The sequence below is a fragment of the Xenopus tropicalis genome, chromosome 2 (assembly GCF_000004195.4).
Source record: "Xenopus tropicalis strain Nigerian chromosome 2, UCB_Xtro_10.0, whole genome shotgun sequence".
Lineage (NCBI taxonomy): Eukaryota > Metazoa > Chordata > Amphibia > Anura > Pipidae > Xenopus > Xenopus tropicalis.
This window is the reverse complement of record NC_030678.2, coordinates 39,017,892-39,041,715: the sequence shown is the minus strand read 5'-3', so window position 1 is coordinate 39,041,715 and position 23,824 is coordinate 39,017,892. Positions and strand designations below refer to the sequence as shown.

The 23,824-nt window shown below is 39.5% G+C and overlaps 1 protein-coding gene across 4 annotated transcripts; it reads right to left on the bottom strand.

Annotated features, from left to right (window-relative positions):
• asmtl (acetylserotonin O-methyltransferase like) lies at positions 1-20,811 on the bottom strand. Of its 4 annotated transcripts, none has more exons than XM_031895943.1 (14): positions 20,001-20,284; positions 16,461-16,562; positions 14,899-15,030; positions 13,534-13,581; positions 12,195-12,259; positions 7,439-7,503; positions 6,513-6,621; positions 5,376-5,793; positions 4,151-4,312; positions 2,432-2,626; positions 2,120-2,252; positions 1,747-1,890; positions 972-1,094; positions 1-505 (listed from the first exon to the last, which is right to left on the bottom strand). In XM_031895943.1, the coding sequence occupies exons 1-14, from the start codon at positions 20,064-20,066 to the stop codon at positions 300-302; spliced, it is 1,968 nt and encodes a 655-aa protein (XP_031751803.1). In that variant the 5' UTR covers positions 20,067-20,284; the 3' UTR covers positions 1-299.
• Positions 20,812-23,824: the final 3,013 nt, after the last annotated feature.

The window sequence follows — 23,824 nt, the reverse complement described above, 5'->3', positions numbered from 1 at the left end:
TATATTTTGACAAAATAGATTTATCGTTGTTAGTCAGTCTGCACAATTTTCCTCATTTACAATAAAAATTATAACTCCCTGGTGCAAAATTACAGCTCCCTCTCATACCATAACATTAATATGTAACATACTGCCTGCTTGGCTAGAAAACAACCCCTCTGAATAAATGGGTTATATTTCCTCTGCAACTTAAAATGCTAAATCAGTAAAAATACAAAATTACAATTATAATTATATCCACTCTCAAACGTAACAAATCATTAAATAAACAAGACTAACCCATATTTGCCTAGCCAATGTTAACTTTTAAAAGCCAAAACTGCATCTAGGAGATTGCCCGTTTTCCTAACCAGGACATTGGTAAAGCCATAACTTTGCAGGAGCCGGCGGTATTCAGAGCCACTTCTTTGCTTTCCTTCACTCATGCTGAGAGACTGCAGCAATGCTCTTGGTTCCCTTTTCTCTTCATCGAGTACAATTTCGGCAAGTAATAAGGCACTTCTATCTACAATCACCAAAACAGCAAGAAATGTTATTGGCATCTAAAAATACAGATCAAGCTTTACAATTCTGTAGCTGTTTTATCAATAATAAAAAAATGGAACACTTGGTCAATTAGTGTGAAATTGTCTTTCGAAACAGGTGACTAGAAAGGCTTTTCATATGGGTTACTTGACCTGGTGGTAGCTCATATTTATGATTCAGGTAGCTGTGTTCTGTACTGTGTAGAGTTATCCCCAAGGTATTATCTTTGTCTATACCTGCTACTTATGTCTGTAGCCATATTTATATTTACAACAGTGGGTACTTTATTATAATATACAAGTTTTAGTGAGTCATGTGACAAATTACATCACTAAGCTCCGATTATAACTAAAGACATCACTAAGCATTGCTTATAAGGATATTTATCCTTATATATGTTTAGATATTTGTATAAAATGTGTATATACACAACTTCTCATTCTTACCTAGATGACAGGCATCAGATATCTTTTGTAAAAGACAGTTTAGTTTTTCATCAGTCAAGTCATGTACTACTCGTGAAAGAATATAAAGGTCAGCTTCAGGGAGATTGTCTTCCAGAAAGTTACCTGTGAAGAAACAATAAACAACCATAGGTTTTTTCTTGAAGTTAAGTAGTTAAAAACATTTCTCAATAGTCTAATAAAATAAAAAGGGGGTTATGTAATAAAAGACACTAAGTTTGCCCAGGAGCAAGCAAAAAGTAAACATATTATTGGTTGCTATGGGTTACTGCTACTGGGAAAACATTGTTCCTTTTATAACACATGGGGGTTTGTATACTAATAAAAGTGTTGCTTCACACACACATATACACACTAACACTTATAATAATCATGCCCACTTAGCATAATCTGAATGATTGGCAACATACCATGTTATATATTCCCTGTCCACTGCTTACCAAAGCTGAAAGTTCTACACCATTGGGAACATCTATCTTTGGGGGATGGGGGCGGCACTTGTCACTGCCATTTCTAGCCAAAAGCATGATAACAATTTATTCAGGAAAAGTCTATGCTAGTTTTAAACAGTCCTTAGGTGCCATCCTAGACATCCTACTACATGCTGTCGGGGACTCAACAGAATAGAAACCTGTTTTAGCTGGACCTCACCACTACTTTCTCCCTCTTGTCTTCCAACTGTTGCGACATTGTTCTAAAGGGCTCAGATGCACCAGCCCAGGGGCAAAGGGTCCTTTAACCTCATCTACGTATTTACCTGATGTAAACGATATGCGAGATGAATCAAAGTGCTCAGGCTGAAAGTGGCAAACATTTTCAATAACTCCAGGCAAGTCAAAGACATTGACTTTCATATTTGGGTAAATCTGAATCAAATCATGAGCAAGTGCACCAGTGCAGCCTTTAAACAAAAAAAACAAAACAAAACAATAAAAATCAGAATTTGTGAAAGTTGAGGTGACCTTATTTTACAGCCTACATTTAGTAGGCTCACTAAATCCTGCAGGGATCACAATCAAACCTTTTAACACTGAAGAAGCTAATGATGTGATATGTTGTACCGGGATTGGCTCTGGTGCCTGTGTGATCAGTTATGGAAAAAACAAAGTATATTAGGAAAGACAATTTACCTCCTAAATCACAAGCAGAAGCATATTTAAAAAGATCAAATGCAGTTGCAACATCCTTAGCAGTTATTTTCATCATGCCATGATTGGCAGCCATAAAGTTTTTTCTCCTGTCTTGATTGCAGAGATGGGTATCCTTGAAAAACAAACAGGAATGACTGTATGACTTGTCTAAGCTAACATAGGAATACTCTAATGTTACTTGACAGAAGAAAGCAATACTGATTAAACAAAGAAATAGAAATACTTCATTAGCCATTACAATACAACTCACACAATGCAGTACATCCTTAAAGAAACAGTAGAAATACTTACATGAATTAGACCATGTGTGCTTTTCTCAAAGACCCTCTGCTTTTGACAGGTTCCCTCTTTGACTGCAAATTCCAGGTGTGTAAACAGCGGCCACATATGGTCATTTGAGTGTATAATGTATTCATGTATGGAGAACTCACTATCACAAGCTAGAAATGTATTGGCAGCTTCCGTGTTGCTATATACTACAGTGACGGAAAAAAGGGGACAGTGAACATAAAAACAGAGTTGAACAAATATTATAATAAACAAAAAATTCTTACAATATTTCATTTTGTCTTGTTTATGTTTAATAAGATAGAACATATGTTAAAACATAGTCATTCTGGCTGATTTAAAGGGGACCTGTCATCTTAAATGAGAAGGAATGGTAAAAACGAAGTAAGCTTTATCATACATACAGCCATAAGCACTCACAGAAAAGCTGCACTGAGTTCTCTATAAAAAAAACCACAGGATTTCTTGTCTTCTTTTTTGTAAACATGTTCTTCAGTGTCTGACTTCCTCTCTCAGAAAAATCCTTCATTCATGGGGCCAGAGTCTGCGCACCTCTCCCTTCTCCTGCTCCCCCCTCCCTTAGGAGTGTGTAATCTGAGCTACCAATAGCTAGAGCTACAGCAGAAAGCTACAAAGGCCAAGCTAAAATGGCAGCTGCTATTGGAGGGAGCTTCTAGGGCTGTTAACTCAGGTATGGTAATGCTTTCTGCAGAATAAATATAGTGTTCTAGGTGGTACTAATGTGGCAAATCTTCTCCTTTAAGAAATAATTCCAAATCCTTTTTTATCATGTTAATTTAGCAAAATAAATTTTACTTACACTGTATACATTTTAGAAATATTGTTTCCTTCAGTCTAGCAAGTACACAGTCACAGCAAGCAGACAACTGCCATTTTATATACACGGTTATTAAGACAAGCTTTGCGTCATCTCAAAACCTTGTTAATGCTCCACAATCTGGCAGGCAGGATATGGCTGACAGCTCAGATTTTTAAATACATTTATAAAAGGCTTTTAATAAAAAAGGAATTTCATGTATTAATTTGCAAAGGATTTTAAAATACAGCTTTTTTTATGTATGGGTGACAGGTCATCTTTAACCCCTCTGCTTCTGTTTATGAAAATGCATTTCTCGGTGAAAGCAAAACCAACATTTCAATTCTGGTGGTTTGGTCACATTTGGATGGCACTTTGATCTATAGAGCGTGGGCAGGGAGGGGCGACGGCTAGATACCTGTGTGTGCCCCTCCAAGCATTTTTTAGCAGCGGGGCCTGGTTCATTCTCAGTACACCACTGCCCAAAAGTTTGCACTCTATTTAGAAAAACTAAATGCCTGGGTGCTAGAACCATTACATGTAAATCAGCAAACAGCAAAAAATACAGGGATTCATGGCTGCTAGGAAAGGATGGTAGCATAAGAATGTTTGTTGGATCTGCTGTGCTATGGATTGCACTTAGGAGAGGATGGTAGCATGAGCATGTAGTTTTTAAGATGCATGTTTTACTGAAGAAGTGAAAACCAAAACAAAGCAATACAGATACTGTACTTAAGTTTGCCCAAAACAATTTTGTTGCCGGCATTTTTCAGCTCAGACCTATTTAGTAGCAACTTGGGTTTTGCATGAGGTATGGGTCCCCAAGCAGATGCTCAGACAGGCTACTTTTTTAAAACATGAAGAATATAACATTACACAGCAATAAACTGACAAAAAGATTCACCTTGATGAGTTTTCTCCAAGAGGCCAAGGGCAACACAGGCATCAAGAAGCTTCTCTGTTCCACATAAAGAGGCATTAATCTCATCTGCAATATCTTCGGCCTTCAAGGCACGTTTATCTTTCAGCTTATCGAAGACCTTCAGTTTACAGGCTGCAAACAATGTCTGCAAACAGAGGCAAAGTACTGGGGCTCAGAAATAATAGGGCATTTAGCTATAATATTTGTACTCAGTCAAAAAAAAATTTATTTTTTCAAATTCCACACATTTATCTTTTTAAATTGTCTCAAAATAAAGGTACTACATTCACAGAGTATGTGAGGCTTTCATTCTAGGATACGTTTATAGAACTTGGTTATAGAAAACCAAATAAGTAAAACAAGAGAGTGATAACGATGTGAATGCAAACATTCTTTCGAATTTTTACATTTTGATCCAAATTCATAATGAAAATAGGATACAACTAAATGATCAGTATAAATTAAATTTCCTTGTCTGAAAGGCATTTGCATCATGTGACCCAAAATTTTTACCTTTTGCAAAGACCTACCAAAAAAAGAGTAACATTCCCAAGCATAAATAACTTGATTTCTTTTTATAAATAATCAAAACCAGAGCTTACTTTTATTCCTTCTTCCTAATGAGAAGGGTGTTGCTGACCCCTTCTTCACCATAAATGTAGAGAACTGAAGTGGGTAAAACTATTCTGGTTCAAGTACAGCGCCGGAGTTCTCCTCTACCGTGCATTCCCTAACCCTACCTTCCTGCCCGGCAGCCAATATTATCAGTGCTGCAAAGTAAAGGAAGCCGCTCAGTTCCTAAAGGACAGTTATACCCAATTCCGATCTCTGCTTTTGCTTTGGGTAATTGTTGACTTTGATCATTTATTTTTTAACAAATTAACAATTTCTGCTTAATAATAGTACTTGGAAAACTTTTTTTTTTTCAAAGCTCTACCATTATGGAAAAAGGAGTTGCTCATTAGACCCCATAAAACATGGTATGTGTGGGAAAAAAAAAAAAAAATTATAATGAAGCCAAATTTAAGAAACAGGATAAGTAAAGGTGTAAATACTATTATTTATAGTAATTATGTTTTATAACAAGGCCTGTACCTGCCTTTTAATGTGTGTTTATAATTCTGGACAAACTCCCACAATAAATCTCTATTTAACTGATAGCAATCCTAAATCAATTCTGATATTTATTATAGGAATAAGCATGATACCTTGGATGCTTTAAATCCATCCAGAAGTTGGATAATATTTGCTGGAAGCTGTAAATGGTCGCTACTTCTTTCTGGGATTCCATTTTGCAGTGCTGCTGTATCGGGCACAGTGACATTTGATGATTTATTTTTAAAGGCATAATTACATTTTTCTTGTATTCCTGTCTTCGCATTAAGTGCTTCACTCTTGACACAACAGTCTTGCTCTATGTCACTTAGGTTTTCAAATGTCTCTACATAAGGGATAGAATCGTGCTTGATGCGATTAATGGTTTGTTTTGATGGGGGATAGTAGATCTCTGCTAATTTTTTGCAGAAGTGATTGAGAGGAAACCCTACAACATTAAGAAAATCCCCGTGCACACGTTCTACTAGCATTCCTCCAAGAGACTGGATTCCATAACCACCTGCTTTGTCCCTGTAACAAAAAACATAATGAAGCTGATTTCCAACAGTTAAAAAAGGCTGCATAGAATGTGTAATGTTGCAGAACTGTATATTATTAAAAAAGACACTGAGATGCTCAATAATAGGTACACCTGGCACGGTTAAAAATGACACTCTCTCATAATCTTGTCTTCGGAACAACAATAATCAGTCCTTTAAAAGACAGTCAGCTAAGGGAAGGTGTTGATCTGGCAGGTTTGATTCTCCCGTCAGATCAGGGACCGCATCAGCTCATTGCCGACTCAGTCCAACTGGTCCTGTGCCTGATATCGCCCACCTTAGGCGGGAACATTGGAAGAAGGTGGCTCGTTTGAAGAGCTAACCAAATGAGCTTATCTTAATGTGTATGGCCACTTTTAAAATAGCCAAACACGCACTATTAAGGGCCTATATCAGCAACATGCGTGGGAGAAGGTAAAGCCTTATATAACTACTGATTAAATGTCCATTCTAGACAGCAGTGAAATGATACTGCAGATGCATTCAACAAGTTTGCTGCTTTGCCTTGACAGACATGTTGTAAACAGACAGACAGACAGACTGGCCTACACCAAACTTAAGGGATATTTTCATTTTAAGGGAGGTAATGCTTTATAAGCCATAATCATTAGAAAACAAGATTAATTTGCTTTTTTTTTTTTTGAGGTTGAAGACCATTATCCGTATTCTCTGAAAGCAAGAAGAACTTACATAGGCTCTCCACTGTGAACATATTCCCACAGAAGGTCCTCTGATAAATCAGCAAATTTTACTTTAGTTTCTTCATAGAAATCAAAAACGTCCGTCTCCAGTTGATTGTCTAGGAGAACAAAGTTACAAAGTTACTACCAAAATAAATCATCTGCAATCGACAGTCATGTAAGAGATAGTTCTATTTAAAAATAAATGTGTCCTAGCTATGATGAATCTCTCCATGTTATGGCTTTAAATACCCCCCAAATCACTGAGGACACTCAAAGGTGTAATTTAACAGCTGAAATGACTCCTGTTATCCAAATAAAAAAGGTTTAAATGAAGTTGCCTTGGAGATGGCTATACAAAACTGTCTAACAATGAGCTTGTAATTTTTTCTCCCAACATATAACCCATATCAAAGAATAATGTTAGTGAAAACTGAAGCCTTCTCCTAAAAAATAATTGGACTTATCGAGCCCGAAGTACAAGAGCACTAAGGAGTGTAAGAGTGTGCCCCCCTGCCTGGGGAATGACTGAACTCAACAGCTCTCAAAATAATCCAGTATGAGTTGCAGAGGGTAGTGCCAGCAGAAACAGGACAGCAAAATCTTTCCTGCCTCCTGTAGGGACAGTGGGTAAACATATACTTTGCTTCGGTTTTCCAAAACAGCCTGAAGTTTCCTTGTAAAGCAACTTAGGGCTACTTAGGGAAACCAAAGTGATGCATATGTTTCCACCACCAATTTATATACCAACCACAGAGCAACATAGAGGACAATTTAAAATTTTGCAGAACCATAAAAATGAATAAATGCTAAAAGGAAATGGCTTTGAATACTGCATAATAAAAAACATTAATTCTCAGTTGGCCTGATAAAAGCGGTATTTCTGGGGAGTTCAAAGGAAATAAGATTTTCAGGCAGAGGAAGTTGACAAAATACCTTCTTGACTCTTGCAATGAACAATAGCAACGCCTGTAAAAACACTGTGTTCTTTTCCACTTAACCTGAAAGAGAGGAAAATAAGTAGTTAATGCTTTTTAACCCTTTTACTGCCAGCCATTTTGGTCAAAGCGGAACTTGTATTGCCAGACAGTTTTTGAACATTTTGCACTGTTTCACTTTAGGGGCCTTTCCTCGGGGGGACTTTTAGTTTACCAAGGAAAACAATATATCGTTTTTTTCAGAACAACCTAAGCTTTCAAAATATGGTAGAATTTTTGTGTAATTCCAATTCTGTAACAAGATATAGGCTTCTAAATGTCTAAAAATGCAAAAAAAATCAAATTTTCCATAATATAATCACACATACTAGAAACAAAAATTATTTTATGCACGAATATACAACTGATTTGGAAAGTCCCATGTCTCCTGAACGTGCCAATACCAAATATATATAGTTTTATGGAGATTTCTCACTTGTATAGGTCAAAAACTCCCAGCAGTACACTACCAAATTCCCAAAGCACTGCTCCAAAAAAACTGCATACTTTGGATTTCAAGGCCAAAATTCCACTAACAGAAGGTTTATCCCAGAAAATTGTACATTTTTGGAAAGAACAGATTCTGGGGAATACAGAATAGGCACAACTGTCTGTCTACTCCAAACTATCAAGTCGCAATGCTTTCCTAAAGTTATTGGTTTTTATCAAAATTTGTGATTTTTTTTAAAAATCGCTTCAAAGCTTCTAGTCTATAGTATCTTATCTCCTACAGGTCATAAAGTAACCAAATAAAACACCCTAAATATGAATGCCTGGGGTCCACTGAACAGTTTGATGCCCAATATGTATAGGTTTACCTAAGTATGTGGCATGTAGGGGCCCCAATGTGAACATACCCCATATGAACTGTCATTTCTGTCATTTCAGCTTCTGCAAAATCAACACATTTACATCATTATATGTGGGATGAAGCTAGTAAAAAGTACGCTCACCCCAGAAAGTCATATATTTTTGGAAAGTACACATTCCCCCGAATCTAAAATGGGTACCCATGTCTTTCTACTCCAAAGTACCAAGCCGCACAGCTTTTCTAAAGTTAGCAATTTTGATGACATTTCCAAAAATCCCCTCAAAGCTTCCAATTTGAAGCATCTTATCTCCCACATAGCATTAGGTACCAAGATAAAACACCCTGAATTTGAACACCAGGGGTCCACTGAACAGTTTGATGCCCAATATGTATAGGTTTACCCAAGTATGTGGCATGTAGGGGCCCGAATGTGAACATACCCCCATATATACTGTCATTTCTGTCATTTCAGCTCCTGCAAAATCAACACATTTACATCATTATATGTGGGATAAAGCTACAAAAAAGTACGCTCACCCCAGAAAGTCATATATTTTTGGAAAGTACACATTCCCCCGAATCTAAAATGGGTACCCATGTCTTTCTACTCCAAAGTACCAAGCCGCACAGCTTTTCTAAAGTTAGCAATTTTGATGACATTTCCAAAAATCCCCTCAAAGCTTCCACTTTGCAGCATCTTATCTCCCACATAGCATTAGGTACCAAGATAAAACACCCTGAATTTGAACACCAGGGGTCCACTGAACAGTTTGATGCCCAATATGTATAGGTTTACCCAAGTATGTGGCATGTAGGGGCCCGAATGTGAACATACCCCCATATATACTGTCATTTCTGTCATTTCAGCTCCTGCAAAATCAACACATTTACATCATTATATGTGAGATAAAGCTACAAAAAAGTACGCTCACCCCAGAAAGCCATATATTTTTGGAAAGTACACATTCCCCCGAATCTAAAATGGGTACCCATGTCTTTCTACTCCAAAGTACCAAGCCGCACAGCTTTTCTAAAGTTAGCAATTTTGATGACATTTCCAAAAATCCCCTCAAAGCTTCCATTTTGAAGCATCTTATCTCCCACATAGCATTAGGTACCAAGATAAAACACCCTGAATTTGAACGCCAGGGGTCCACTGAACAGTTTGATGCCCAATATGTATAGGTTTACCTAAGTATGTGGCATGTAGGGGCCCCAATGTGAACATACCCCCATATATACTGTCATTTCTGTCATTTCAGCTCATGCAAAATCAACACATTTACATCATTATATGTGGGATAAAGCTACAAAAAAGTACGCTCACCCCAGAAAGTCATATATTTTTGGAAAGTACACATTCCCCCGAATCTAAAATGGGTACCCATGTCTTTCTACTCCAAAGTACCAAGCCGCACAGCTTTTCTAAAGTTAGCAATTTTGATGACATTTCCAAAAATCCCCTCAAAGCTTCCACTTTGCAGCATCTTATCTCCCACATAGTGTTAGGTACCAAAATAAAACACCCTAAATTTGAACTCCAGGGGTCCACTGAACAGTTTGATGCCCAATATGTATAGGTTTACCTAAGTATGTGGCATGTAGGGGCCCCAATGGGAACATACCCCCATATGATCTATCATTTCAGCTCCTGCAAAATCAACACATTTACATCCTTTATGTGGGATAATGCTACAAAAAAGTACATTCACCCCAGAAAGCCATATATTTTTGGAAAATACACATCCCCCCGAATCTATAATGGGTAAATATTTCTTATTGCTACAAAGTACCAAGCTGTAAAGCTTTCCTAAGTTTGCAGATTTATATGACATTTTCGAAAATCGCATAAAAATGTTGCAATTTGCCGCATTTATCTCTCACAATTTCTTGATAAAGATCAGATAAAGACAAATCACCCCAAAAAGGAACACCAGAGGTCTACTGAACAGTTTGATGCCCAATATGCATAGATATACCAAAGTCTGCGGTATGTACTGAACCCAAAATGAAAATAGCGCATAAGGATTTCTCGCCTGCCAGCTCAGCTTTTGCACACAGAGCCCCCTGTCAGTGTATTATGTGCCAAAACTTCCCCTAACTATACAGAGACCCCCACAAAACCATATATTTTTGGAAAGTACACATTCTGACAAATCCAACAAAGGTAAAGAGTCCTTTCTACACCAAAGTACCAAGCCGCAAAGCTTTCCTAAAGTTATCGGTTTTTATGACATTTCAGAAAATCGCCTAAAAATGTTGCAATTTGCCGCATTTATCTCACACAATTTCTTGCGTACAAAGGCAAGTCACCCCAAATAGGAACACCAGAGGCCTACTGAACAGTTTGATGCCCAATATGCATAGATATACCAAAGTCTGCAGTATGTACTGAACCCTAAATGAAAATAGCGCATAAGGATTTCTCGCCTGCCAGCTCAGCTTTTGCACACAGAGCCCCCTGTCAGTGTATTATGTGCCAAAACTTCCCCTAACTATACAGATCCCCCACAAAACCATATATTTTTGGAAAGTACACATTCTGACAAATCCAACAAGGGTAAAGAGTCCTTTCTACACCAAAGTACCAATCTGCAGAGCTTTCCTAAAATTATTGGTTTTTATGACATTTCAGAAAATTGCCTAAAAATGTTGCAATTTGTCGCATTTATCTCACACAATTTCTTGCGTACAAAGGCAAGTCACCCCAAATAGGAACACCAGAGGCCTACTGAACAGATTGATGCCCAATATGCATAGATATACCAAAGTCTGCGGTATGTACTGAACCCAAAATGAAAATAGCGCATAAGGATTTCTCGCCTGCCAGCTCAGCTTTTGCACACAGAGCCCCCTGTCAGTGTATTATGTGCAGTAACCCCCCCCCCTAACTATACAGTGACCCCCAGAAAACCATATATTTTTGGAAAGTACACATTCTGATGAATTCAAAATAGGTAAAGTTATTTTTGTACACCAAAGTTACACCTGGCAAAGCTACGCTAAAAACAGATCAGGAACACTTATATAGGGATAAAATGTGATAAAACCACAAAAATTGTGCAAATCAGTGAAACAACAAAATAAGTTACATGACAGTGTAATTAGTGGCCAGAATATCTGATCCAATAGTTACGCTGTCAAAATAAACAGTTTTTAGGTAAAAGAAAATAAAAACAAAGTGGTAAAATGAAAAAAAAAAAAAAAAAAAAAAAGCAAAACAAAAAAAAACCAAAGTGTTTGTGTATACATGTGTGTACATGTGTAAAAGTTGTGTGATAGTGTGTAAGTGTGTATATGAGTGTAAATAAGTGTATAAAAGTGTGAAAAATGAAAAAAAAAAAAAAAAAATAAAATAAAAAAATGCTAAAATGTGTGCTGTAAGTGTGTGTAAATGTATGTAAGTGTGTATAAATGTATGTAAATGTGTGTATAAGTGTGTAAAAGTGTGTAAATGCAATAAAAAAAAAAAAGTCCTTACCTGTTCCTGAAGACCGATCGCCTCCTTCCTCATTTGGGCCGGCGCTGGGGGAGAGGGAGGAAGCAGGAAGCAGCAGATGCGATGCGATCGCATCTGCTGCTTCCTGGAGGGTCCTGCGAGCGATCGGCTCGCAGGACCCTGATGACAGCCCCCCTGGCACATTGCCCAGGGGGGCTGTCATTGTTAGAAGCCCTCTGCAGCGGCGGCACATGCCGCCGCTGCAGAGGGCAGCGCTTAAACGCCAACGACGTATGAGACACGTCGTTGGCGTTTAAGCCCTTTTACTGCCAGCACGTATGCCATACGTGCTTGGCAGTAAAAGAGTTAAATGAGATGAGTTTATTGCAATCCATAATTATTCTAGTTATTCTGTGAATATAAATGTACCAAAAGTGGTCATTAAAAGAAAACAAACAATCTAACCTTGATAGCATATTATATGCATCTTGTTTATCAACAGGCTTTTCAAGGATTGCATCTTCTAGTGTCTATAAAAAGAGTATGGTGATTAGATCACATTTGTGTTGCTTACATGGCAGCCTTAACAAAATAAACACTTCCTGGTTTATGCATAATAGAATATACATCAAGACAATACAAATTTATATATATTTACTGTTGTACTCTTATTAAGGCTGTTCTATGAAACAAGAAAAGCTTTCTGACACCCTACTACACTTCCAGAGGGTCATAAATAAGAATTGACTGAACATGTACCACAGCACTTTTGTGACTCCTCTAAGCCGAATGTTTGTTACCCAGGAATCTAGGGACCTTTCAGCAGACATGGTGTATGCTATTTAATTAAAACGCTGTCATTTCTGTAATAACGTGTAAATGTTGTTACAGGTGTGGAACCTGTTATCCACAATCTCAGGACCTGGGGTTTTCTGGATAAGGGGTCTTTCTGTTATTAGGATCACCATACCATAATTCGGAGCTTTCTGTCTAACAAATTTCTGAATAACGGATCCCATGCCTGTACTCTATTCCAATTACCTATGCTCAGTAACTATGTTGTTCTTTTATGACAGCAAATCATTATGAAATATCTATGGATTTTGTTGGCTCTAAGTAATATTCAGCATTGTAAAATAATCAGCCACACCCAGCAAAATAATACCTGTATTATTTTGGTAAAATGATTCCTGTGCATAAAAGGTAGAGGTACAGTTTGGCATATTGTACATCTCTAGAAGAGCAACATTAGCATCAGCATGTGTGGTTTATATCTTCCGGTGAAGCCATTCCTTTGTTGATTTGGATGTATGCTTTGGGTCGTTGTCATGCTGAAAGATGAAGTTCCTCCTCATGTTCAGCTTTCTAGCAGAAGCCTGAAGGTTTTGTGCCAATATTGACTGGTATTTGGAACTTGGTTCATAATTCCTTCTATCTTAACTAAGGCTGCCACCACCATGCTTCACTGTGGATATGGTGTTCTTTTGCACTTTAAAATGATGGCAGGTGTATGCTGACTCCTTTTTAACATGATTTTGAATGTGATTGCTTAATTATGAACACAGCTACATCCCCAGTTAGAAGAGGGTGTGCACACTTATGCAACCACATTATTTTAGTTTTTTTGGTTTTCTTGCCTCCATCTAAAAGATTTCAGTTTGTTTTTCAATTGAGTGGTACAGTTTATAGGTCACATTAAAGGTGGAAAAAGTTCTGAAATGATTTATCTTTGTCTCATTTTTGTACAGCACAGGAACCAGGGGTGTGTAGACTTTTTATATCCACTTTAATATTGACTGCTTACCACAATTGTGTCAGCTCCAATGACAATATCAGGAGTTTTAAGATGCTTCTGCAAAACAAAATGATTATTTTATCTTTAATGCATTTTTAAAATTCACTATTCAAGATTTAAAAAGCACAGTAAGTTACATTCGGAACCAATGATTGTATGTTTTTTGAACACAAAATTTCCATTGGCTTTATTAATGCCTGTGTAGAAAACTGTCCCTAGAAAAGATATTTAATCATGTTACTTCAGTTCGTCTTAGAGGGTAGGCAGGTGGAACAAGTTACTGTTCACTAAGGGGCAGGCAGGGCTGGCAAGCATGGAAAAGAAAATATACACTGCTACATAAACCTGCAAATTAATTGCACCTGCATTTCTAGAAAATCCCCTCTTCCTATTGAATTTGCCAAGTAATCATACAAAATAGGCAGTATAATGGATTGCAGTTATTAGGTGAAGTCATTTCAACAATTTTAAAAAGTGTGTCCAAAAGGACCAAATATAAGTTCCCAAATTAGTACAGGGCATTACTGGCCCCAGCCAAATCTCTTTTAGGAATACCCACTCCCTGCTTCTGGCAGAATATGACCTGTTAACTGAGCTGGACCTCAGGGCAGTATAGAATCCTAAATACCACCAAATGCAAAATTACTTGGTGCAGTAGTCTAATCTAAGACACTGTTTTTTTAGATATGAAGAAGCGTTGATATTAAAGCATGAGCACAGGTTAGAACTAGATTTGACTACTTAGTTGAAAATTTGCCAAATTTGACATGAGAAATATCTACCTCCTGCTTAGTACTTCTGCATCTGTTTATAAGAAATGATCTATAAAATCTGTAAAAACACAATTCAACAATGCATTGCTGACTTACAGGGCTGGGGTTCCAGGGTAAATTCTGACCATGGTACTTTGGCGTTTGTATGTTAGCTATACGGATATGGGCAGAACTGAACAGCCTGAATGCACTACCTGGCCTCCACTTACCAATATAGCGCATTGCTGCTGGGTCCCATAGAGAGGCTGACCCTGGTACAGATGTTCCCCCCTGCCCACATATTAGTTACAACACTGAATATTTGTATATATGTTTTTCCTGGGTGCTTTGGTTTCCCTCAACAAGTCAAATTTTCCATAAAGTTTATTTGGTATTTTTCAAAAGGATGTCTAGATTATCCTAAACAGATGTTTTATAGATTAACAAATATAAGTGTTTTATAATAGTGTCCTGCAGGACTAGAAGGGTTATAAACCCCAAATTAGATCTCATGTCTGAATTAGTTCACAGGCTAGATCTTCAGATTTGCATAAATTGGATAGAAATTTGCTCTTAACTGTAACATATAATAAATATGTTGCAAAAAATATTATATACTGACCATGTGCATTCTTCTGGCCACCTCAAGTGCCTTCTGTTTGGCTGTTTCCACTGCGTATTCATACGGTGCAGAGAACACTGACTTATCTAGAGTTTCTTTAAACCAAGATGGAACTACTTCAAATCGGAGCCCCTAAATATTTAAAAATAAAAAATGAATTTGGTTAAGTAATAAAAGGTGCCAAGTTTGATACAGATCTAGTTGGCTATAGCAAAAAATGAGCAGCGTTTACTGGTGACCTTACTGGCTGGTAAGAGTTACTCCACCTGTGTTAATTCAGTGTCTATGAAAAATGTATAAGTAGAGATTCATTTCACTTCTGTTTAGGGCTAGGATATACAGTAGTAGCACCCGCAGTAGCAGTGCATTATCACAAGCAACTAATCTCCCTAAGGGACATTACCCTACTGAACTTTAACTCCTCATGGTAGAAACAGATTGCAAAAAGACTCATTATTTCTTCAAGTAGCCCTATGTACAAATTGTAAAGCATGATATGATAAAAGATTATAGAGTTAAAGAGCCACTAAGCAATCCCCCTAGATTTATTCACTAACAGAACAAATACTTTGAGTATAACTTCCACTTATAAATAAAGGGCATGTAAATCATACATTTTCCTGTTGTGTATAAAGGTTGGGCACATCTCTGCCACACAAACTTTATCGTTTGTACTGCATATATGCCCTCCATTCGCCAGTCCCATCACATTTTTCTAAAACAAATGTGCGGGAAAAGTTTTCCCAGCCCAAACCCGACCCAGCTAATCCCCTCTATTAATAGACTTGCGCCCACCCAACCAGCCCACCACTCAAGAGGCGGGCGTGCCTATAAACTAGAGAGCCGGAACCGCCAGTGTAACACACCTCACCCGCGGCTATCAGACCGGCCTGCACATCATTAGTGCACAGCTAGAGCAGAGTTTCTATAGAAGCCAACAATGCTATCTCTATTGTCTGCAAGACTGGAGGGTGTATTTAGTGACCTGGGTTAAGAAGAACTAAGCATGCTCAGTAGCCAACAGCCAAAGTCAATTAATAAGGAAGGGAGCAAGTGGGTTAGAGAAAGAGAAGAATCCCAAGTGATCAAGGGGATGATGTAGCCTGTCCTTTAAGATGTTCTGATTTGATTTACTTTAAAAAAAATATCTGACCACACTCCGTCCCCTGGGATCAAAACAGAGTCTGACTGGGGTACCCAGGGACCACCACCCATCCACTGCCGCCACCTGTTCCCACTCTGCCCCCATCCACCGCCAGGGAGAGGTGGTGGCTGGGGGCGACTGGCTTGCAGGCAGGCGCCAGGGCCCAACAGGGTAGGGGCTCATCCAGATTTTTCCTGGTATCCCAGTATGGAAGTCCGACTCTGGTTTAAAATTTTACTGCAAGATCAATAACCCAGACAGAGTGAGTATAAAACTCTGCAGAGTACAAAAAAAAGTCAGTGACCAGTACACAAATATTTTATCATATACCAATGTCATCTGCTAAAAAAAAACCCCATAAACTGCTGTCAGTGCTTTGCTGAGTCAATAAGAAAATATAATTAAAGGAAACACTGACCACATTAGTGAGAATATCTTGTCTTCGAGGAGATGCGCTTGCCAAAACCACCCGTTTCCCAGCAAGCTTTGAAATGACTGGATTCAACAACATTGTTTCTTTCTATAAACAAAAAATGGAAAAAAATAAATCAAAAGCATTTAAAGCAGCCCATTCTACTGTGGGAGTGAGGAAAGATGCAAGATGATTATTCATATACATATTAGCATGTGAATATCAGTCTGTAAACATACAGAATAAGCTGTTTCACAGCCACGTCAACAGTGGAAAAACTGATCGAGACCTACATATTCTCTGGTTAACGTTGGTTTCAGCTCTCATGCAAACCCACAGGGTAAAAAAAAAACACTGGTGTTAATTGAAATACATTTGATCAGATGATCAAAGTTTTGTGCAGGGCAGGCCTCTGCCATTATAGGACTTGGCAAATACACAGGACAGAATTCTGTACTGTGCATACATGTCCAAAAATCTGACTTAGGAATAGGGAGATACCTAGGAGCCTGGGCAAAAATAGCAGTGGCCTGCAATGTAGGAACAACTTCAGGGCCCTTTGAAACTGACCATCTTAACAAATGGATTTTAAAAAAAGAATTGACAAGTTTAAGTGAGTTTTATAAATATACTATTTATTTTACACACCTTTGAAAATATGGCACTTTAAGTGCCATAAGTAGACAGAGAATTTAAACATGGTCTATTCTTCAGTTTTTTCAGTCATTTTTCATTAATATAATATTTTCACTTGCAGATCTCTGGTCTGGGATTTGATCTGGTGGCTAATGTCCCATGTATTGTAACATGTAAAAAAGTGTTTTGGATGATAGATGGGAGGAAAAGAACAGTATAATGTTATCTGATGACCAGGCATTACCAGGCCTGATAGCATTTTCTGTTGAATTCCATTCATGATTCAGAGGCACATAAAGAGCACAAAGGTAGGGTTGGGGTTATCTCCTAAAGGTGGCCATACACGCACCGATAATATCGTACAAAACCTTGTTTCGTACGATATTCGGTGCGTGTTTGGTATGTGGGCGAGTCGACCGATATCGCAGGAAGCTGCTATCAGCCGACTCGCCGATCGGACTAGTTTGAAAATTTTGATCGGGCGCCATAGAAGGCGCCTGACCAAAATCTCCCTTCAGCGCTGAATCGGCAGAAGGAGGTAGAAATCCTATTGTTTCTACCTCCTTACCTGCCGATTCAGCCATGAATAGTGTGTGGCGGATCTGACGATGTTTCGTGCAACCGATGGTCGCACGAAACATCGTCAGATCGCCACGTGTATGGCCAGCTTTAGCCACACATTTATTAAATGACTGTACTAGGTTTAATTAATTTAACTGGGCTTTATCACCCAGCAATGAAATGCCCAACGTTAGTTGGAATCAATAATTGAAATCACTGCATATAAAACACATTATGTGGCGACCAGGTTTATCATTAAAGAAGAACGTATGTCATTACAGTCAGAGGAGTTTACAGCAATTCTCACCATGTGCAAATACACTGCGAGGGACACAGCAAAAAGCTGGCAAGCACTGCAGATTTTGACTCTGTTAATCAACATTGGACTTTGGCCTGATTTTTTTTTTAAGTTGAACACATTGCCAAACACAAGTCTTGTCAGTTGAACTGATGGAAGCATTATCTAAGAGGAGCTCAAATATTTATATTAACATTGCAAAATGTGTGCACTGTCCTGCGATCACTGTGATAAAAAGCAAAAGTGGACTTGCTGGCTAAGATTCAAGATATATGTATTATACAACATAATTGACTTACTTAAGGCCATGGGCTCATGGAGCGCATGCACGCTTCTCTCGGGTTGCATTTTTTCTGCAGGCTGAGAGAAGCAGATCCACTCCGTTCTACAACTCTGCTGTAGAAGGGTACATGGAGGGGAGCAGACGTAGGGATGAAAAATGCAAAAGCAGGCATTTTTGATCCAGCATCTGCTCGGTGTTCCTGCACTCAGGCAGAAGCTGTACTTTTCAGTTCAGATAAACAGAGCAGTGGAAGGGAATGGATCTGCTTCTCACAGGCTGAAGAAAAAAAGTCAGAAAATGTTTTCTCCTAATGCTGATACTATATAAATCAATGATGATGAAATCTTATCTTTAGATATATCTTATCTTTATATCTGATGGCTCCTTTGCCCAATAATTTGCACATATTGGGAAAAGATGCTCGCCAAACAAACAAATCTTAGCATGTATGGCCAGCTTTACACACCAACATTTATTTCGGTATATCTAATGCCCGATTGAAATGTATGTTTTGTTGCACCCAAGGGCTTATCCTGTCTGGTTCTAACCAACAGGATTCAAATGTGCGTTTTAGCACATTTGCATTCTAATTCATTTTTTATCACAACATGCTGCATTTTTATGTGCTCAATATGCAATGTACTAAAAGGGCACCTATCACATCAAAATTCTTTCCCCCACTTAAGTTCTATGTTGACTGCACCGGGTGGGAAGGCCCATTGCAGGAGGCTATGTTGGGGGACAAAAATGTACATAATGAGCGAGTACCCCACCTTGCTCATGTTACGTAGGATCAGTCTAAGAATTCCCCACACCCCAGTGTAAAGCTGCCCATACACTGAAAGATCTGCTTGCTGGGTGAGGTTGCCAAATGAGTATTCCTTCTTTCCCCTGATATGCCCTCGCCCCAACAGCATTTTTAAAGCTGCCTGACCAATATCTGGCTTATCAGAGGGCCCCATAGTTAAACAGATAAACTGCCAACTCAGTTTCTTAAATATGCCAGTGTATGGACACCTTTACAGCTTTAAAGGTTCAGAGCAAGATATAGTAAAACAATGCAGCACTGTGATTTCTAGTAAATAGCTTCATATACAGTTACACTTTCTGAATTCAATCCACGTGTGAAGGTCATTGATTTGAGATTTGCAATCAAAGTCATTGGGGCTGATTTACTAATCCACGAATCCGAATGAGAAAAATTCGGATTGGAAAACGAACATTTTGCGACTTTTTCATCGCCATTACGACTTTTCCGTAAATTGTCGCGACTTTTTCGTAACCGTTACGACTTGCACGAATTGCTGCGACTTTTTCATAGCCATTACAAATTTCGTGAATTGTCGCGACTTTTTCATTGCCATTATGACTTTCGTGAATTGTCGCGACTTTCCTATTGAGAGCTCGAAAAAGTCGCAAAGTACCGATCATTACGAAAAAAATGCATTTGGACGCTTTTCGGACGTTCGTGGATTAGTAAATGTGCCCCGTAGTCACATAGCACAAACATGTATCTAAAGGGCTATATTTTTCAATTTCAAGAGATGCCGTCTCTGGAAAATGTGTTTTATTTACTCTTGCATTGCACAATGGCTACAGCTTACTAAATAATTTTAGTGTTAATATAAATATACATAGGAAGAGAGAAGGAATGAGGGTCACATAGCTGACACAAAGTAGATATGTAACGAGAAATATGTACACAGGCATGTCTATTACTTATAAATGACCCTAAAACAGCGCTAATTATATTTACTCAATCACATACATTTGTTTCAGGCATGGAGCCATAAGCCAAGATGCTTTCAGACTTCAGAACACATAACCAAGTCATTTGCGAAGAATATGCCCAATCCCTTCCAGCTACCCCTGGGATACGCTTCCCTGCCCATGCCCCAGTGCCATTTGGGATTCATCACCCTCACTGCAGTTCCACCAGCCCCACTGCAGTTCCACCAGCCCCACTGCAGTTCCACCAGCCCCACTGACACTCTCTCCAGACTGCAGGATAATGTGCAGGTACATTATAAACCCTTCTCTTATTCAAACTTAAAAATTGCAGATATTCAAAACAAACTCACGTTTGAAGCCGCTGTCTGTACAGGTGCAGTATTTATTCCACTCTTTCCCAACTCTATCAATTAACCCAGCCTTCTTCTTACACTATGCCCCACTTCCGGTTCTCACTCTGCTTTTCCGGTTTTGCGAAAGTAATTCCTCTTGCCCCACTTCCTGTCCCTTTCATTTGCGTTCCGTGCCTTTTTTCCTGTACCTTGCTTGAATTTCTGTGTAAGAATAACGTTGTCTTGCGTACAGCTATGTGCTGCCAGCGTTCTGCATGGTATTACTTCAAACAAGCCTGAGTGAGTGAGGGCGGCTGTTGGGATAGATGGGGGGGTTGCTTGACAGCTGTGTCAGCCTGCAGTAGGCAGCATTTCCTTATCCCGGAGCCGACGTTACCAAGCCAACGATTATGAGAGGGTAGGGAGGAAAGTGTGTTTTTGGAGTGAGTTGACTACTGAGGTGCTGCCGGCAGCCCGACAGTCTGGCCAAATGCCCTAAGGATCTACTTAGTAGCAGCTACTTGTCACAGCTACTAAACACCAGAGAATTGCCTCTGCTAAAACACACATACAGACAATTATCAGTAAATAATGAGCATTGTCTGTTTTAGTAGCTGCTACTAGTAGCTCTGTGTGTCTTCACCCCTATTCTGATGCTCATGTGACCGAATGGCGATACATAACCAGGCCCGGATTTGTGGAAAGGCCACAAATGCCCGGGCCTAGGGCGGCACAAGTTTAGGGGCGGCATGCCGCCCCGCCGCAACAGAATTTTTAAATTTGTCTCCCATACGGAGCAGTCGGGACCTCTCCCCACTGCTCCGTATGGGAGTTAAAATGCGCGAAAGCACATGCGCATTGATTGCGCATGCGCACTCAGGGGGAGAGGGCGCCGCGCGATTGCGCATGCGCACTCGCGGGGGCGGCCTCGGGGCGCCGCCAAGTGAAATCCGGCCCTGTACATAACCTGTACGTTGATACGCTAAATATCATTAGATGGGATTTTGTAATATTATTCACTAAATAAGGGTTGAACTGCCTCTAAACCAGATGTTATCATGTTACATACAGTGGTATATGTATAATAAGTATTATTATCAGTGGTGTAATGCTAAAAAAACTTTAGAAGACCCAGAATACAGTATTTTGCTTCACCACATCCTGCCGCAGCTGCTCACCCCTTTGTTACTTTGAATGGGCAGTGAAACTTTAAGGTGGATAAATGCAGGCTGAGAATCAGCCCCCTATGTTGGCATTGGCCTTTCCCTGTGCCTGTTCCCAGAGCATTTGCATATTGAGCGATTTTGATGCCAAAATACATATTCACACTTTTTGGCACTGAATTCTGTTCGGTGTGCCTGCACCCAGGCCAACGCAATGGCTCGAGGAAGGAAATGCTGATGCCAAAGTTGGAGCTAGGAACCAGTCCCATCTGGCATTAGCCTTAGGGCTCTGGCACACGGGGAGACTAGTCGCCTGTGACAAATCTCCCTTGTCACGGCAAACTAATCTCCCCAAAATGCCATCCCACCGGCGAGAATGTAAATTGGCAGTGGGATGGCATACGCGGCACCACGATTTCCCCATAATCACAGAAGTTTCCTCTCAAGGCAACTTCCACGATTTCAGGGAAATCGCGGCGCAGCGTATGCCATCCCACCGCCGATTTACATTTTCGCAGGTGGGATGGCATTTCGGGGAGATTGCCATCTCAAATCTCCCTTGTCACGGGCGACTAGTCCCCCCATGTGCCAGAGCCCTTACTGGCAGGAGAGACAAGGGATAGGAATACCATGCAGGGTCTGCTGTATGGTAGTTATGCCATTGATGTAAAGCATAATACAATGTGTAGTGATGTTAGTCATATTGAAAGTGGTCTATCAGTAAAGTTGGCAGGAAACATATTGTTTTAGTGATTATCTCCCAAAACGCACATACATCATTATCTTGGGGAGATTATGTGCATCAGCTCAGGAGACTAGTGCCAGGCTTAATCAATAAGATGTCTAGGTCAGATTAGAGGCAGTGAAACATGTACAGATGTGAAAATGCAGTTAAGCTGATTTATTTGTCAGATTTGCGCTCACTTCTCAAAGAAATAATATTATGTTCCAGTTTCAGGACCTTACTGCCATTTTCTCAGGAATGTCCCCGTATCCCCTGACACCATATCCCTCCTTCCTCAGTCAACTGAGCAATAGAAACTGCATGTTAAAAGAGAAGGAAAAGTAATCACTTGTTTCCTTTTACCCTGGTGCTTCTGTTAGGAGTAAACTGCACCAACCCAGGGTAGCTGGAAGCCAGCGATCCTCTTCCTTCTATCTTCAGGATCCCCGGGCCAACACATGCACAGTTCAGTAGAGTGAAAAAGCCAGCTTTTCTGTTAAAATACAGCTTTTCACTCTACTGGAATGCGCAAGTTGCGTGAAGAAGGAATGCTGGCTCCCAGCTACCCCAGGCTGGTGTGGTTTTCTCTAAACGGGAGCACCAGATGGGGATAAAAGGTAAGCAATTGCAATTGCTTGGGGGTGCCTAACCTTTCCTTCTCCTTTAACTGCTGTCATTGGCCTTGTGCACACAGGTGTAAATAGGCAAAATGTACATAAAGCTAGCTATTTCTGATTTCTCTGCTCTTTCCTGTGAACTTAAGGCAGCTATACATGGGCTGATCTGGTATGCTTTCTGGCCGATTGGCCCACAGAGGCCAAATTAACACACAATATGGCTACAGAGTTGGAGTTATATACGCATAACTCCCAACATTTCATTAAGAGAAAGAGGGACAAAAATATGTGATGCGGGTAGTGCGGCAAATATTTTTTGCCCACGCCTGCTTTGTGACCATGCTTCCACATACCGCACCCACTTTACATGCCGCAGATGTTCCAGTATAATCACTAAATAAAAAGAATAAAAGACATATTAACTTCAAAGGTGCCAGTATGACTACATTAAATTGATAAAGGGCATATTAACCCCAGACATGCTAGTAAAATTACCAAATGAAACTGATAAAGGGCATATCAACTTAAGACATGCCAACAGTTCTGTGCATTTTCCAAAGTTATTAACAGGGCCAATTCCAGTGATACATAAATCTATGTTATTTCCTTCCATTCTTAATCAGTTGACAGCAAAACAATATTAATGTACCACTAGAATTTCTAGCCATATTAACAAGGCCAGCCTAAGGTTCCCAGACTTATAAGGACCCCTTTTAAATGTCTACTATATTTAATGAACGAATCAGCGATACCTCTGTTTACTATTCTGCATGTTGTGCTCTGCCAGAGATTCCCAGGAGTGAGAGATATATGTTAGGGGTGGAAAGGTGAAACTGCCCAGCACACAAATAAAGACAGCAGCCTCTTCTGTCTGATAAAAGACAGAGCGCACTCTTAGCCCCTGACCCCGTGAGCAGGAGCAAGGAGAGGAATGCTTGCCAATGCCGATAGTTGACCCTTGCCTGTAACAAATGCTCCTCCCAGGACAATTAAACATCAAGGTAAACCTGTGAGCTTGAGGTAGC

What these genes read in the sequence shown, in the direction of transcription:
- asmtl (XM_031895943.1), bottom strand. Translation starts at nt 20,066, where the DNA reads ATGACTTGGTTATGTGTTCTGAAGTCTGAAAGCATCTTGGCTTATGGC. An exon ending in GTTCACAGTGGAGAGCCTAT is followed by an intron (nt 5,794 to 6,512) that starts GTAAGTTCTTCT and finishes TTTTTGTTACAG; the next exon opens with GGACAAAGCAGGTGGTTATG. An exon ending in ATGGATTTAAAGCATCCAAG is followed by an intron (nt 4,313 to 5,375) that starts GTATCATGCTTA and finishes CTCTGTTTGCAG; the next exon opens with ACATTGTTTGCAGCCTGTAA.